The sequence below is a fragment of the Anomalospiza imberbis genome, chromosome 5 (assembly GCF_031753505.1).
Source record: "Anomalospiza imberbis isolate Cuckoo-Finch-1a 21T00152 chromosome 5, ASM3175350v1, whole genome shotgun sequence".
NCBI classification, from domain to species: Eukaryota; Metazoa; Chordata; class Aves; order Passeriformes; family Viduidae; genus Anomalospiza; species Anomalospiza imberbis.
In genome coordinates this window covers 66,127,852-66,144,154 of record NC_089685.1, presented here as the reverse complement: position 1 = coordinate 66,144,154, position 16,303 = coordinate 66,127,852, and the positions used below count along the sequence as shown (strand labels likewise).

General features: G+C 35.6%; 1 protein-coding gene across 4 annotated transcripts in view; it reads right to left on the bottom strand.

Moving 5' to 3' along the window:
• CDK17 (cyclin dependent kinase 17) overlaps positions 1-16,303 on the bottom strand; it is a 92,967-nt gene that overhangs the window by 47,926 nt on the left and 28,738 nt on the right. For 3 of the 4 annotated variants that reach the window (XM_068191682.1, XM_068191680.1, XM_068191681.1), the window contains exons 2-3: positions 8,300-8,448; positions 3,679-3,717 (exon numbers count right to left, since the gene is read on the bottom strand). In XM_068191682.1, coding sequence (XP_068047783.1) covers positions 3,679-3,717; positions 8,300-8,417 — 157 coding nt within the window. In that variant the 5' untranslated portion in view covers positions 8,418-8,448. The remainder of the gene's footprint in view (positions 1-3,678; positions 3,718-8,299; positions 8,449-16,303) is intronic. The other variant, XM_068191683.1, reaches the window with a different exon arrangement.

Here is a 16,303-nt window from a genome sequence, read left to right as displayed (position 1 = left end):
CTGGCAGAGTCAAGTAGAACAGCAGTGTATATAACCAAGAAACCTGTCAGAGGAATTAACTAAACCCAACAATTTTATAAAGATGCCTCCTCTTCTTCCTTTAGCTGCAATTTAAATTAACCACAAATCTTGACCTGAAATTATTTCTGAGTTAAGCAATTTTTCAATTAATCCACAATGCTTCTTTTCCTCATCCATCTATGGTAACAAAGACCCACACTACCACTTTCTTTCCTGTGCTGGATTTACTTAACTGGATTTACTTAAGCTGAGCTCCAAAGAGCCTGCAGAATTGCCTGGCATTTCTTGCACAGCCTCAGCAACTGACATACTGTCACATGTCAGTCAGCTGGTGGATTAAAGAGAGAAAGTGTTTTCATTAGGAATGTAAATACATTTTAAAACACGTTTTATGAATATATATTATCACATACTCAAATCTTTTTTTTTTTTTATGTCCCATGAGTATCTCTATTATGTGACAAAGAGACCAAGCTGTTTTTCAGATTTCACTGCCTAAATTTTGTCATGGTATTTTCTTCAACTAGCTTTAATAAAGAATTAAATCACCAACCATACAAGGTGACATTTTCCCTTAAATCAAAGATCTCTGACAGAGTTAAGTATGTCTGAACAAAAAACGTTTGATTCCACAACCACTATCCATTCTGGACACGTAAATCATACAAAAATGTATTTTAAATTGATATAAATAAAGTAAAAATACACACATGGAGATTTTCTAATCAAATTAAGAGATATTGGAGACTTAGCGTTTATGATTAATGATTTGGGTATGGAATGGGGATTGAATCCAGGCACGTTCCATACTCTAAGTAAGGATGAATCTTTGTGCCTGCCTCAATTCACTGCTTCTACCAAAAATGGGCCTCAAGGTTCTTCCCCTGTCCCAAACAAAAAAGAAATGTAATTCTGATTTAGGTTTTTGAACTAGATCACTGTGGGGTATACAGAGCACAGTTGTTGGCAGAAGGATGGAGGCAAACACTCACTTGACACTTTTAGCTGCAACTTGACTTTGGACTGGCTCATGTGGAACAAAATCTCACTGAGTGTCTCAAGAATCCACTACAGGATTTTATAGGACAGGACTCAATGCAGTTTCTTTTCCATCACCTTGACCTCACCCTTGCTCCAGAAAACTTCCAAGGCTTTTTTTAAAAATAATTTACAATTTGATAGGGAATCAAAAAGTGTCAAAAATCTGCATTTGTGAAATTAAATGCTCATTCTCTGAACAGCTTTGTATTCATGAAGCTTGCAATGCATCATCACAACTTTTTAAAACTATTTATGTAGGCTTCTCAAACACCACTGTCACGTAACTTACTCATATTTCAGGATCATCTACTACACAATCATTTACCTGATCTGAATGTTACACTCTGCTAATGATTATTCAGTTTTTACATGATAAAACCTGATTTTTTTTGGGCTTGAAATATAAAATATTTTGAACAAACTGCTGAACGAAGCTGTTGTCAAGAAGCCCTTTTTTTCTTCAGAATAGCTAGAATGTAAGCAGGTGAATTTCTGATATTATAGAATTGGTATGCTGCACTGTATAATATTTAATTACACTGCTGTAAGGCAGTCAGATTCACTCAGTAAAATTAGTTGATTGCATGCGACAACTTCCACAGAAGATACATTTAAATAACCCAAAGCAACAATACACTTGCTATATATGTACTCTCCAGGAGCTGGATGAGCAACACTACAAAATACTGTGTATTTATGGATTATTTTATGGGGTTGTTTCCTTGGATTCTGTTATGTGATACCCAGGAAAACATTAATTCACTCTAAAAACAGAGCAACCACTCAATACCATTTAAACCAGTATTTTTCATTAAACAGTAAGATGTAATCCTCAAACTATTGGATATTACAATTTTAAGAACTTGGCAAAACTTCAAGGGATTACTCCCATTGCTCAAATTAATCCATTTGAGTACAGCAGTCATTCCAGAGCAAATGTTCTTCACCTCCACAAGGCAAAAAATATTGGTAAAGCATTTGAAAAAATATGCTAATATAACCCTGAAGAAACACAACTGTCAACTTCCTCCAAGAAATGAAGTACCTCAATTATTAAAATGGCAGTGTAAAGTCCTATGAATCTTTTTTTTTTTTTTTTTTTTTTTTTTTTTTTTTTTTTTTTTAGGACAGAAAGGACAGAATTTTTCTGTCTGTTTGAACTACAAAAACAAACTACAAATACACAAGGCAAAGAATGAGATCAAGACATCTAAAAAACACTATAAAAAACATATCCAAGTTACTTCGTGCAGAGTGAGGTTTGCCTTCAGTCTAGGTATGAAAACAATAAAGATCACAATCAAGTGAAATATATTCAAAACCAAAACCCTGCCTTTAAGATTTATTTATTTCATACTGCTCAGAAGATAATTCCCAGATAATATTTTTGGTCATCAGAACCTGTACTGGAACATAAGCATGGTAAGTTTTGCACCTCAAATTATATTAAGCATAACACACCATCAGTTTAAAACTGTAACTGCAAATTGCATCACACTACACCAAATCCTTCAGAAAAACAATTTAATTCAAAGCGAGTCAATACCACAGCCAAGATACAAGTATTCCTGGCCTCTATCCTTGCATTCACATAGACAACTCCCAATGCAAACATGTGTGAGACCAAGCTGCCAACCAAACCAGAGAACAGAGCATCTGACTCCTTTTTGCCCTACTTTCAGAAAGTGTTGGCTAGTTATGTGTATTTTGCTTTTCTGTACTTAACTACTCCACCTGAATACCATTTGGAAAACATTGCTGCATATTCATCAGTGAGCCTACACTGACAGAGATCTGGTGTATTTAAAGAGTCCACTTCTGCATCTAAACATTATGTTCCCTGCCAAGCTTGCATTCTACTTCTAAGGAAACACTTATGAGTCGACAAAGCCCCCACACAGCCCTCCAAGACTATGGGTCTCTGCAGCATGCTTTCAGGCACTGAATTTTCATGCTCATTTCACTTTATAAGCACTTCCACATATGAACAGAGCCTCTAGATATTGTGGGAAGAAGCAAATTAAAACAGAAGGGAAGAAAGAACACTATGTTGTGCAGCATACGTGGGATGGAGAAACCATACTGAACAGTAATAACAAAAACGGATGCAGACCACAGCACAGAAGGGTACATACAGACTGTAATAAAAACATTGCCAGTACAGTGTAAGGGACAGTACAGGGATCAGTGTTTAGCTGTGACAGCTACCAATTTCTCACAGTAATCTGTAGCTCTAGAATGAGCTCTAGGAATTCTGGGGATTTCTTCTCCCTCTACCCACCCACATCTTCATACTGATACTTTCCTCCAACATCAACAGAGAAATTTTACCAATTTATCACTAGTAAGCATTTCTGTGCTCATATTTTCAATTCAAGAACACTGTCTTGAAAATATGTTGCAACACACTGTTTTCCTTCCACACGCAAGGAATTACACATAGCAGATGGAATGGGAATTTCTCAGCTGTGTTGAAGATGACATGAAATGATTAAAACTACAAAGGCGTTTGGATGTTCTGAGACAGTATTGCAATGTGTTAATTTTTATAAACATTCATCCCTCTTATCAGAGTATTAACTAGTCATTAATGCCTTAAACCTAAAAAACACTTACGCACTTTACCGTAGCTGATCCTTCCATTATTACTCACACCTGTAAAATTACAAAAAAATTATGCAAGTGTTCATGAGACTGGATCCTATGATCACATCACTGCGCTAAAAGAGACCAAACGGAGATAAGTATTATTTTTACAAATTCATGTAGCCATTTCTATCAGAATGTCACCTTTTTTTTTGTTTATTATGTACATGTGTATTTATCTGTACCAAAAAACCAACAAAATAAAATGCTTTCCAATTTACTTATAAATTAATGCAAGAGCTATGGCTGTATTTTGGAATGCATCCTGCAATTATTCTTAAAAGCATGCTTGGAGTTTGTGATAGTGCATTTCATAATATTAGACAATACAGCCACTTTTTTTGCTTTCACTGCAGATCATATGTGCTTGAAGTATTTGCATAAATTTTACACTTAATTAGGCATTAAATATGCATGGTTTGGATGTTACTTCTAGCCAAATTTCATTAGTATGTCATTGCCAAAGAAAAATTTCATGGGCAAATTTAGTTGTCAACTCCTACAAATTACCATTTAATATTGTTAATATTAATCGAAATACATATATTAAGGTAAAATCTAGAATTTAAAAAGCAAGCATTCTTAGTATGAAAAATTAAAAATAAACAACAAATCCACCTAATTGGTTTTATATGTTGAAATACCAGAGACCAAGAAAAGCTTTTGTCCTTAGACGAAAGACTAGCCCAAAGTATACCTCATACAGTCCACAGTTCATAAGGCTTCAGATTTATTATTAGGTATTTCACTGGTCCCTCTGTTTTTATGGTTTATGACCTGATTTGGCAGTGCTTCCTCACCCAGAAGCCAATTATGATGAACATAATTTGTGCGAAAGATTAAATTACATATATGTTTCTGGTCACTAAATAATTTGATGGTGCTCCAAAAAACCCAAACCCGATGGTTATTCTATATTCAGTGCAACAGCTCTGTGCTACTGCATTGAACAATACTGGTTGATCCCTGCTAATCCCATTTTGCTGCTCATAGATGAGTGATGCATACTGAGATTGTACTGACATCACACGATGAAGGAGGCTGTGTATTAAATGAGACTGCATACAAAACGGGAGCTGATTCAGTGGTACCAATGCACTGCAAAGAAATCAAAAGTTATGGATCTATTTTTATGGCCGTGAACTACAAATGGGACAATTAGTTCTACATTAGGAGTACTGTTCTTTGAATCTTGAACCAACCCACTCAAAGCTGGAGCTAATGACAAGTGGGCTTTTGGATGGGAGCTGCATTAACTTGAAATCACAGGCAATTGTTTTGGGAGAAAAAACATTTGGCAGGGGACTGAACAACACAGGTTATTGCAAAAAGGTGAAGATAAGGAAAGGTCCCTAATACTATGCACAAGTGGTCTTCATCTGGAATGGCAGTGCTGAACTGCAACTTATAATAAAGATTTTTACAGAATGTATCTATATATATCTATATACATATTTGTATAAATGTTTATATATATAAGTACTTCATAGGATATAAATCAGATGGAGACAAGTCTGGATTCTAGGTCACCACAGATGTGGTTTTCTGTGGACACAGTCTCTATGATCTCTATAACCCAGTAACACAGCTGTTTCCCAGGAAGGAAAAAAAACTAGCACGTATAAAATTATAACCCTCAGTGAACACAGCCATCAGCATGGAATGACAGGAGACAAGATGAGCAATTTGCTAGAGAGAAAAAGTTAAAACAAAAGAATTGGACAGTAACAATGAATTAAATTCTGCTGTAAAGGCTTTCAGCGTTCAGGATCTAGTCTTTGCCTTCTGACCTGAAACGCACAGTTTCAATGCCCTTCAATTCTTATTTCTCAAGTTGATGATGTCATGCTTGAAAATAAAGCACATATGAAGAATCACTCTCTGAAGATTATTTGTATCCCTGACTCTGATTCTCTGTAGATTAATATATTGGCATGCCTTTGATTTACTAGACAGCGCTTTTTAAGTTTCTTTAGGAACAGATTCAAAGCCTTTTAACTGGGCACATTTGTTTCTCTGTTCCACAGGGTAAAGGAGCTGTTTATTCTTAAAAGCAGGACTAATGAGATGTTTACTCCTGCCTCCTAAGATCAGCACCATCACAGTAAAGGATGCACTTCCAAGAGCTTAATGCAGCTATCACTTACAAAATATTCTTCAAGAGACTACATTCTCTCATGTGTCTCAGTTGGATATTTACAGTTAGTGCAGGCTTTTTAGCACTGTGATTTTGTAAGATGCCAAGGAAAGCCCTTCTTATTAAAGCACTCCTTTGTAAGCAAATTTTTTACATGCCCACTGAAGGATTTTTTCAGGCAATGTTCTTTACTAAACTGGTCTTTCACCAAAAGAGAAAAATAATTTCTTGGCTGTTTTTTCAACAGTCATTGTTACCCAAAGCCCAATCCCTGTGGTCTGTCTGAAAAATAATCTTTCCAAAATATCTTCATCTGCAGGAAAGCTAGAGTGTCCTTTAGAAAAGCAAGACTAGCTACAGCAGCAAGCATTTTCCAACCCTACTTTCTAAGAAAAGTAGGGCTGGAAAAGAAAAACAAAGGAAAACATAAATCCACAATGTAATACCCTGTTCACATCTGCAAGATCAAAGATAGCACAAGTACTAATAACTGCATTTTGGAAGAATCTGAAAAAAGGTACCAAGTGTCAAGTAAAACTTTTTTTAATGACATTAAATGATGAGTTAAAGATCAGGCACAGCAAAGTTCAGTTTATATTCTTTGTCTTGTTTCAAGACATTCCCAACACCTTGAGTGTATCCAAGAAGACCGTACTAAGGCATCAACAATGCTCTGCATGTATAAGCACAGCATGCATCATAATCACAATTTTAATATGCAAGATTCCCTTTGGCCAATAAATTGCCATGGAAAGTAAAATAAAAAGAGCACGAAAAGCTAGGTAAGTAATTTGCAATCAGGAACATTTTCGTGAATTGTATTCTTTACTTATTTGAACACTTTAAATATCTACTGACAAGATAAGCTCATCACAGTTTGGTGACAAGCATGCAGACATCCAAGTATTGCTGTTTGGGATTATTCTTAGATAAATATTACAAGTTGCAAATGGTTTTATAGATGGTTTAAGACGGCATAAGCTTATGCTTCTCTAAACAAGTTATTGTATTCTCTTTCCCTTGAACTGACACCCAGCACATGGTCCAGTTTAAGGTAAAATCTTTTTATTCCTTCTGGATTCCGTTTCAATGAATCAATTCAGCAACCCAGTTCAGTACACTCATTGAGGCTGGTAACGATTTTTTCATGCTCATTTCTCAGCGTGAAAGTAACATTTTCTGCACTTATTTACATAATGAAATCAATCTTGCAGAAGTATATACAGGTCTGAAAAAATATGCATCAGTAACAAAGGCGAATACAAGTGAAATCATGGGGGACAACTCAAATCATGTGAGACAAACTCAGTGTCTCAAAAAAGACTTAATAGGTATCAGTGGAAAAATACTGCATTTGTTGCTGCAGAGTAGACCTGTTATATCAACATATCAAAAGCTGTAATAAACCTTGTCTCTCAAAATACTGGGCAGGGTCCATATTTAAAACAGGACAACAGCAATGAATATACCAGGGATTAAAGGTAGAAATTAAAAACATTATTAGTTTGTTTTGCCAAATGTAAATTCTGCTTCCAAAATCTTGGTATGCAATATATCTTGAATAGAGTTTTAAAAATCTGCAGAGCAAATTCCATTGTCTCTACCTCTGCTCAAACTTCCTGGCCCTGTCAGTTTTCAATGGGAAAATTCAGAATCCTTTACTGTTGTGATGTGGGGCAAAAAAAAATTCAGATCTCTTGATAAACTAAAAAATCTTACTATCGGCAAAGCAAAAAATAACACTAAGCAGCACTGAAGATGAAATATGACTTAAATGCTGCAGCCCGGGAAACAGAACAAGCAACAAAACCTCTTCCAGTCATTATTACTGCAGATTGCATCCAAAAGTGGCATCATCACTAATGTGGACTTTACAGCAGCCAACACATTTATGGGATCAGCCAAAGACTTATGTAAGAATACAGAGACAAGCTGGTTATCCTGAATGTTTCCAGTCACCTCATATTGGTGAAGTACTTCTGAGAGACATGAAGAGATGACAGAATTTAGACTACTGCACTGCATCACCGATGTAAGGTAAACAGTTTTATATGGAATGTTTAAGCAATTAGTCAATCATATTACTAAATAATGATTTTGAGAACAGACTGAATTTGAAGCCATATGAAACTGATCTGAGACCCACTAAATCCATACAATGGATTGCAATATACTGCAAGGGCATCTATAAGCCTTGCTGCACATGATATAAAAAGAGAAATTTAGGTAGTTTTTGATAAATAGCTGTGTAACAGTACAATACTAAAGCAAACCAAACCAATATGTAGTAACATATCAACCTGTTGAAAGAACTAGGGTAGTGGAATATAAGAGCAAAAAAGGTTAGAGAGAAAATCCCTGCAACTGTGAAAACTGAAATAAACCCCAGCAATGCTCACTTGAATAGGGCCTGACAAAATTCTTACATTTTCTACAAGTGAAAGATATGCCTACCGTTATCTTTGCTGCTGTTTTCTTCAATTGTCATTTGTTCTGCTAGCTCAGACAGCGATTCATCGATGGTCTGGCTTCCTCGCAAGGTTAAGGAAAGTCTTCTCTTAAATTTTTTCATTCTATCAATATTGAGTCTGGCTTAAGGAAGCCTGAAAACAAAAATAAATAACAAAAAGTGAGAAAAAATCAATTAATCAGAAAATGAACTTTAATTGACTGACATAAAAATGCAGGAAGGCTTACAGAAAACTTGGGCAATATGCAGGTTATTCTTAAAACAATAACTTAAAACAAGATTACTCTACTGGACTGAAGAAGAATGTTTTGAGAGGTTGATGCCTATACACTTTTGCAATTTGTATTTCTATTTGGGAAAAAAAAGTACCTTTGGGTTTGTTTAGGTTTTCTTTTTAGAAAAACAGTTAACTTCATCACCAACTTTACAGTTCAATAATAAAGGAAACAGTCATCTGAAAACTAGCTGAGTGTGTGCTCTGTGTCCTCCTCCACAGTATCTTCCACTAATCCCAAGCAGAAGGAGACTGTAACCTTTTCTCTTTTTCAGCCCAATTTTTTTGATGAAAACTTACCAAACTCCTCTATATTTTACCCTTTTCACAAATGGAAGAAGGGGACAATTCTGAAAGTCTTAAACACAAAAGCAGTTCTCCAACACTATCCCTCCTAGGGAAATAGGACAGCCAGGATCTAGTAACAATGGCTAGACTGGAGGTTTCTCTTAAGAGTCAAGCAGTAGGGTGGAACTGGGACCAACGTGGAAGGCACTTTGTCCATGGAAAATTGTAAACAAATAAACCATAATAACAAAGGTCCAGGACAATAAACATGCTGCCACAAGTCTGAGCTGGTAAGTGAACTTTGTGGTGTGCCATATGTGTGCCCTTGCATAACAAGAGGCACAGTTCTGTCTTTCCTTACTCCATATGGACAGTTCACCCTTGATGTTATTTCTCGCTAACTTGTTCATCTGCTCATGGACTCCAAGAATCACACAAGCAATGTTCAACACAAGCACAGCACAGCGAAGTCTGAAACGCTCATGTATTTTTCCCCCCATGAGCTTCTTTGCCTTTCAAAATTCTTAATTCACACACAAAATCAAATTTTCCTCAATGTTCTCATTTAAACGGAGAAACACAACAAGTAGTATGCCAAAGATCCACATTAAATAGCAAATTGTGAATACAATTACTTTTATCTTGACAGCGTCCTTTTATACACATTTCAACGAACTTACTCTTTTTTAAGCTGCTTCATAATAAAAAGGAGAACATATTGGTAGAACAAAACTGAAAGTGGCTGCTGGTGGTAGCAGAATGCATACAATAGGCTAAACTTTTTCATAAGATTAGATTGTTTAGGACAGCAAGTAACACATTAGGGGTGGATAAAAGACCACCTTTGTGATAGGAATTCCAAAGTCTGAGACAAACAGTAAAATCACTGGCAAAGCAACAGCCGCATCCAAGGGGAAAGAGGTGGACTACAAAACAGGGTAACTAACATCTTAGACAATCACAGCTACTATAAAGCAGAATTAGTCAGGCACTAGGTAGAGATACACAGGAAATAAAATATACTGCTGTAGATATGGTTAAGCCAGCAGTTTCTAAACTGCCCCTTTAATGCATTGCTCTATGTGCAATAAAGCCACACCTTAGTATGAATAATTTTACTCTCTCTAAGTCTTATTGTTAAGAAACTGCATTCAGATAGCAATCCCAAGGGAACATTTAGTTTTCCGGTTCAGGACCAGGCTACAAATATCTTACTTGAAACTGTTTTATTTCTGCATTCAAACCTTTTCAAAAGAAACTGCCCATGTTTCTGTAAAAAGGCCAATTTTGTAAAACAATTTGGGAGGACACATAATTTATGTGTAGTTTTACTCAATTCTCCCATGATGTTTTTTGAAACCTGCATCTTCCTACATGTATTATTCTCAAAAAAGGATACATGCAATTTTTAGCTATGTAATGCCCTAAAGCTACCTGACAGCACAACAATTTCTTTCCAATTTTCCACTTGGGTAGCAACTGAAAAAACAGGTGCCTTTAAAGGGAAACAGGCTGTTCTTGGCTTTTGATCCTGCAAGTACTTTAGCCTACACAATTTTTTAATCAAAAAGAAGGTCTACTGCTGAAGAATATTACATATAAATTAACAGATATATGGATTAGAAAATCCAGGAAACATTCTAAATCTCAAGCTAATAAAAAAGTCCCAAAGTATTTTGCTAACTATAATTACAACACTTCTCCTGTTATGGCAGGGTTTCATGGAGTAATGAAGTAACATCTTTTACATTCGGAATTAATTCATGGCTTGATTTTCAAATAATTTAATGGTAAAAAGGAATGAGGAGTGGGAATCCACATGTGACAGAATGTTTTCTTCTACTGAAATATGTCAGCTTTTTAAAGGAAAAGATGCTTACTGATACAAAACCAAATTTTTCTCCCTTAAGGTACCAGTATTCTTGCTAGTTCAGAGTTGTAAAGAAGGGAAAAAAAAGGAAGAATTGACTAGTATCTAGTGCTTAGAAATGTCCCCTTTTCTACTTCTTTATTCTCATGGCCAAAGTTGCAGAACCTGCTCAATCTTGGAAGTTTAAGACAAGACATCAGTGAACAGAGCTTTGAAAAGATGATTTATACAATCCAAAACTAACACTGGTTCTCTAATATGACAGCACTTTCACAGAAAAGTCCAAATTGTCTGATATTCATTTTTGCCAGTTAATAGCAGATGCATACTTCTTATCTCCCTTTAACAGTAAATCTAGTTTAAATACAAAATGGAGTTACTTGATTAGAATAATTGCTTTAGTTGAAGCAATTGCTTAGTAGAAGCAACGTTTCCCCAAATTCTTAATGACTGTGAAAAGAATACAGTTATTTCTATATTTAGTTTTAGAACAGAGCCCACAGGCTTGACTATTCTATTCTGTAAAATTCCCTAGTCTGAGTAAGTCATACCCAAATCAAGTATTTCAGATGTCACAGTGGATAGATGCACACATTTGAATGCAACTAATGCAAATCCTAGTCTTCTGCAGACAGAATTAGGACAAGCAATCTGATATGACACCATCTGATACAACTTACAAAAGCTGGCAGAAACATATTTGTTCAATCCTTATACTGATATGAAATAAAGGAAGCAACGCTGTATTAAAGGAACTGCTGCTCCTTACAAACAATCTGTAGTCTAACCCTGAAAAACTGTTCTTTTTGTTTTTAAAAGTAATGTAAGTTCATCTTTGAAAACAATGCTAAAAATTACCTTTTCTATTTTCCAACATACACTGTCATTAACTCAGTTCACTTCACTAGTCTTAAACCCCTGTCTTGAACCCAACATCTTTTAAAAGTGATCGTTAAATACAGTTCTGAAAACAAACTCCATTTTTTAAAATGATCCAGGTAAGATTAGATTTAAACAGGTGTGTTTTGGTTCACTTTCTCTGATTCACACCAATCCTTCCCATGACGCCTAAAGGACAGCACTTCCCATTTAGCACATACATATGTTCACAATACCCAGGCTGTACTGCAGACAGACGTGAAAGCACTTTGACTCCAAAGCAGTAACTCAGCTAGATTCTGCACTCATCCAGTCACCAAAATTCAGAGGTCTTACACTGCCAATGGCTAACATTCTCAAAAGCCCTTCCACTTCCTTCCTATTCCCAGACTCTTAGTTTCTTGGAAGTTAAAAAAGTAAGGCATTAAGATCTTCATACACAATTACTATGTGTGCTTAATCCTTTTAAGTGTAAATAAATTCAGTTAAAAATTTCAAAACCAATAAAGCAATTTAACACCTTAAATGTTAGTCAGTTTATTTCACGAGGGTGACAAATACCAAAAGCTCACTAAGATTTTGCTGATTCAAAGCCCTGTAAAGTCAAAGGGAACCTGTCCTTCAACTTCAATTAGCTTTGGATTGGTCTAAGTGCTGACTCTTCTGTTTCCCTAAGTTATATTGCATCAAGGTCCATCTACATAGAGATTAAGCATTTTAAAATTACTTTTCCACTTAGATAGACACTGAAGTTACAGCCAGACTGTTGGTACAGGCTGCTTTACAAGGCAGAGGGTATTTTCAAAACATCTAAAGGCAGTTCTTGTTCTGGAAAACTCACCTGTAAGACAACAGCTGAAGTGGGAGGAAATGAGAGGATCAGAAACCCTAACACTATGAGCAACAGTATGGATCCAGCACGGCTCTTAAACAGGGGTTAGCAAACTATAGCCCAGGCACAAGAGATCAAAGAAAACAGGTAATAGCACCATATATGAACTCCTTGTGTCAAGAGAGGGAGGCCTGAAAAACTCGAAGAGGGCTGCAAACAGTATTAATTACAAACAGAAATAGGAAACACCTGTTAAGGATATTGTCCCCTTTTTCTAAAAGGAAAACCAGCCTTCCACTATATTAAACTGTTCTCAATCTACCTGAATTTAAAAAATAAACACAACCATTGACATCAGTATGTTGCACATCAAATATAGAGCAAACTATTAATTACACTAATGAGAAATATATGGATAATTTATCCAAGATAATGAACAACCAGTTTGAGCACTCATAAAATTTACATATAGTACAGATGTACCTCCTTACAATGACAGTTCTACTTACAAGAATGGATTACAAACACGGAATTTTAGTCATTGCATCTATTTTTTGTATTTGTCTCAACTCACATTTGTTCGCATCAGTGACTACTGCATTTTTCCACACTTGGCCTTTGGAAGCAACATGAGACTGGTCAACTAGACTCTTCTGTCAGGAACACAGCTACTAAAAAAAATTACTTGCTTTATGCTGCATTGAGTTAAGGAATGGACATTGTACAGATATAAGCGACACCTGACAAACAAGGCCTTTATTAATGATGAAAGAAAACTATGAAGTAAAACACCTCAGCTTAGTTTGACCTCCTCAGTGCAAAAAGGGCAAAAGGACCCTCACAGCTTTTTCCTTTATGAACAATATTCAATATGGAACTAAACTTTCCCAGTGAAACCCTTTTTTATGTACTTACAAAATCACAGCCAAACAATTACTCAAAACTGGAGGTACAAAGGTATTTACAAAGGTTAACTTCTTATCTGAGGATAGTCTTACTAGTTAATATAGGCAAATAGGCTCCTCTCTAAGTGAATGAGAGCATCTATATTCAGCTCCTGATCTAGATCATCAACTGGAAGAACAACTCCAAAGAGAGAAAATATATGGAAATTACCCTGTCCTAATTTAATTTTGAATATGAATATTTTTCCTTATCTTCTCAACCCTCCCCCCCCATCCCTTTGCCTTTAAAAAACAGTGGTGGACACAAATTAGTACAAGGGGTTTGTAGTTGTTTTTTAAAAATTAATCTTTTAAGTAAAAATATATATATTGAACATTACTACAGGCATATTTAACTATGCTACTGGTACTGAATTTAAAACACTGAAAACCACCAAATTTGCCCAAAAGATCAAATTTTTCAGTCCTTCTTTCATATCCTATGCTTATCTTCTTTCTCTGGACTCAAAAAACTTTACTTAGGTAACCACAGCAAGTTTACATTCTTTAAACTGCAGACATGTATTTGCTCCCACCTAGATTCAAGCAATATCAAACAGCAAAATCAAAAGAGATGTACTATTTGATGGATCTCCCTGGCTTAGATATGTTGTACTGATTAGTAACTCCATGTTAATTATCACAGGCTCTGTCCTCTCAACTGCCAAGTGAAAAAGCACAGTATGAGTTTGGTTAAATTGGCTGACATTTAAGCCAAGAAAACAAATGAGCTGACTGGCAAAACTTCTACACTTGCTGTCAGACCTATAAACTGAAAGCCTCTTTTCTATTGAAGGGGAAGGAAAATACTAAAAGGTTGCACGGATGTAACATAAATACTACCAGACAGTCACAGAACTTCAGATCTCGAAAGATGTAATGAGCGCTGGAAACCGAAAGCAATGTCTGTAATTTTTTAAGCTTTGATTAATAATCATAAAGCCTTAATAGAGCATTCAGGAAAAATATTTTTTTTAAAAGAGTTGTGCACACAAAGCTTGCTGCTTCCTAATACTCAGATTATTTTAGCAATAGATTGACAAAGCTGCACTATCACTTCTGAGACAATCTTCCTCAATCTTGCAAACAAGCAAGTCTTTGGAAGAGCCTTGAGGAGAAAATTCCTTCTAGGTTCAAGAAGACAATATTGGTTCTAAGACAGAAAAGCATCTGCAATCTTTTGTGAGCCTGAGCAATTGTGTCAGTAGAAAGCACAGTTTTCAAGGCTGATTTGTTTTTTTTTCCATCACAGTTCAGGAATCAAATCAAACAATCTCACACCAAAGAACCTTCTCCCAACTCCAGTAGCGCTTAGGCCAGAATCACCAGTCCTCTAAGCACCTCAACTCCCACACCAGAGCCTTCAACATCTGCTTCTTATTGGGCTGACAAAAAAGTTTTATTTACAGCCCAAGACCTAAGGCAATGAAAGGCTCTCAACTAATTTCAAGGTTCTTGAATCAAGTGCTAAGAGACAAAGACATCAGAGCAATATAAAGTGAGATTAAAACTAAAGACACACCTGTTTACATGAACAAAGAACAAGGCTACAAGTTTCTAAGCAAGACAAAAAAGTTTGGCCTTTTTCTCTTAGAACAGAAATTAACTGCACTGAGGAAGTTGTTGAGGAAACCTTATGATGGAAATTAACCACCAAGTGAGAATTCATCCCAGGAAAAAAAAATTGTAATTCTAAAGACTGCACACAAAATGAAGACTGTTATAAAAATCAGTTTTCTAGCTCACAATTTTTCTTCCAAATGCCAGGTTTTTTTTGTTTATTACTTGTTGAACCTCTATACACGTTCTGTATAGTGTGAACACCAAAAAAGCCCCATCAAGCAACTCAGAAAGTCCTGACAGTAAAGCCAGTCAGGCAAATGTAAAATCAAACCCTTCCATAATTACTGCATGTACAGCTCTGTGCCTAAGAATAATATCAAAGAGCCATGAACGGTTTAAAATCATACAGCTTTGGATGCATTTCTCTTACACTTCTGTGTACATGCAGAAGACAAAAAAAACAAGCTAGGAAAAACAAACTCTTTCACAGTAATTAACTGTTTGTTTTCTATTTTTTTTTAAGGAAGAATGATATAGCAACAGAGGAAGAGTTTTCACTTAGTGAATTAAGAGACCAATAAGCATCATGGTACAGAACACATTCTGCAGTATTCATTTCATATATGTATATTTTTCTAACAGGTAACAGGCCACATAGAAGATCTGATACACTGAAGGCATTACACAGAGGCACCAAACAAGACATTAAGAAAAAGAACGGTATGATAAAACTGACACTTTTGAGACATTTAATGCCTAAGATTTATCAGTCTCTTCTGCACTCTGTTCTTCTAGATATTTCTGATGATAATAATACTGCCAATGGTATAACTACTTGTCCTGAAATAACAGAGAAATAGAGTAACTTTGCCAGAACTAAGAAAGCAACTATTGACAGAAACAACAGCCTAAACCAGTTTCTTATAGTCAGGCTGAGAAAGTTTAACAGCTCCACTGAGATATTTCAAAGGATCAGTAAATAAAACTCATTCTTGCAATAAATAATCTTTGAACTATGGTTCAAAAATTTGCTTGAATACATGAACATCTTTTACCCAAACTTATAAACTTCTCTGATTCAGTATTTTTTAAAAACTTATGAATTATTGTCTTTTCTTTCCTTCTCCAATCCTGTCATTGGTACAACTTCAGAGATTCCTCAGTAACAGAACATCTCTGAACAGTGAGTCAATTACAGTATTTCCCTGCTGTATTAATTTTTAGCAATAGCAATCAAGGTTGTCCCAGCATGGTACGAATTTGTTCTGTTATAGCATTCAGACAAATGTCTGTCTGAAGTGTTCATGCTGCCATTTAATGATCAACCAAATATGCACA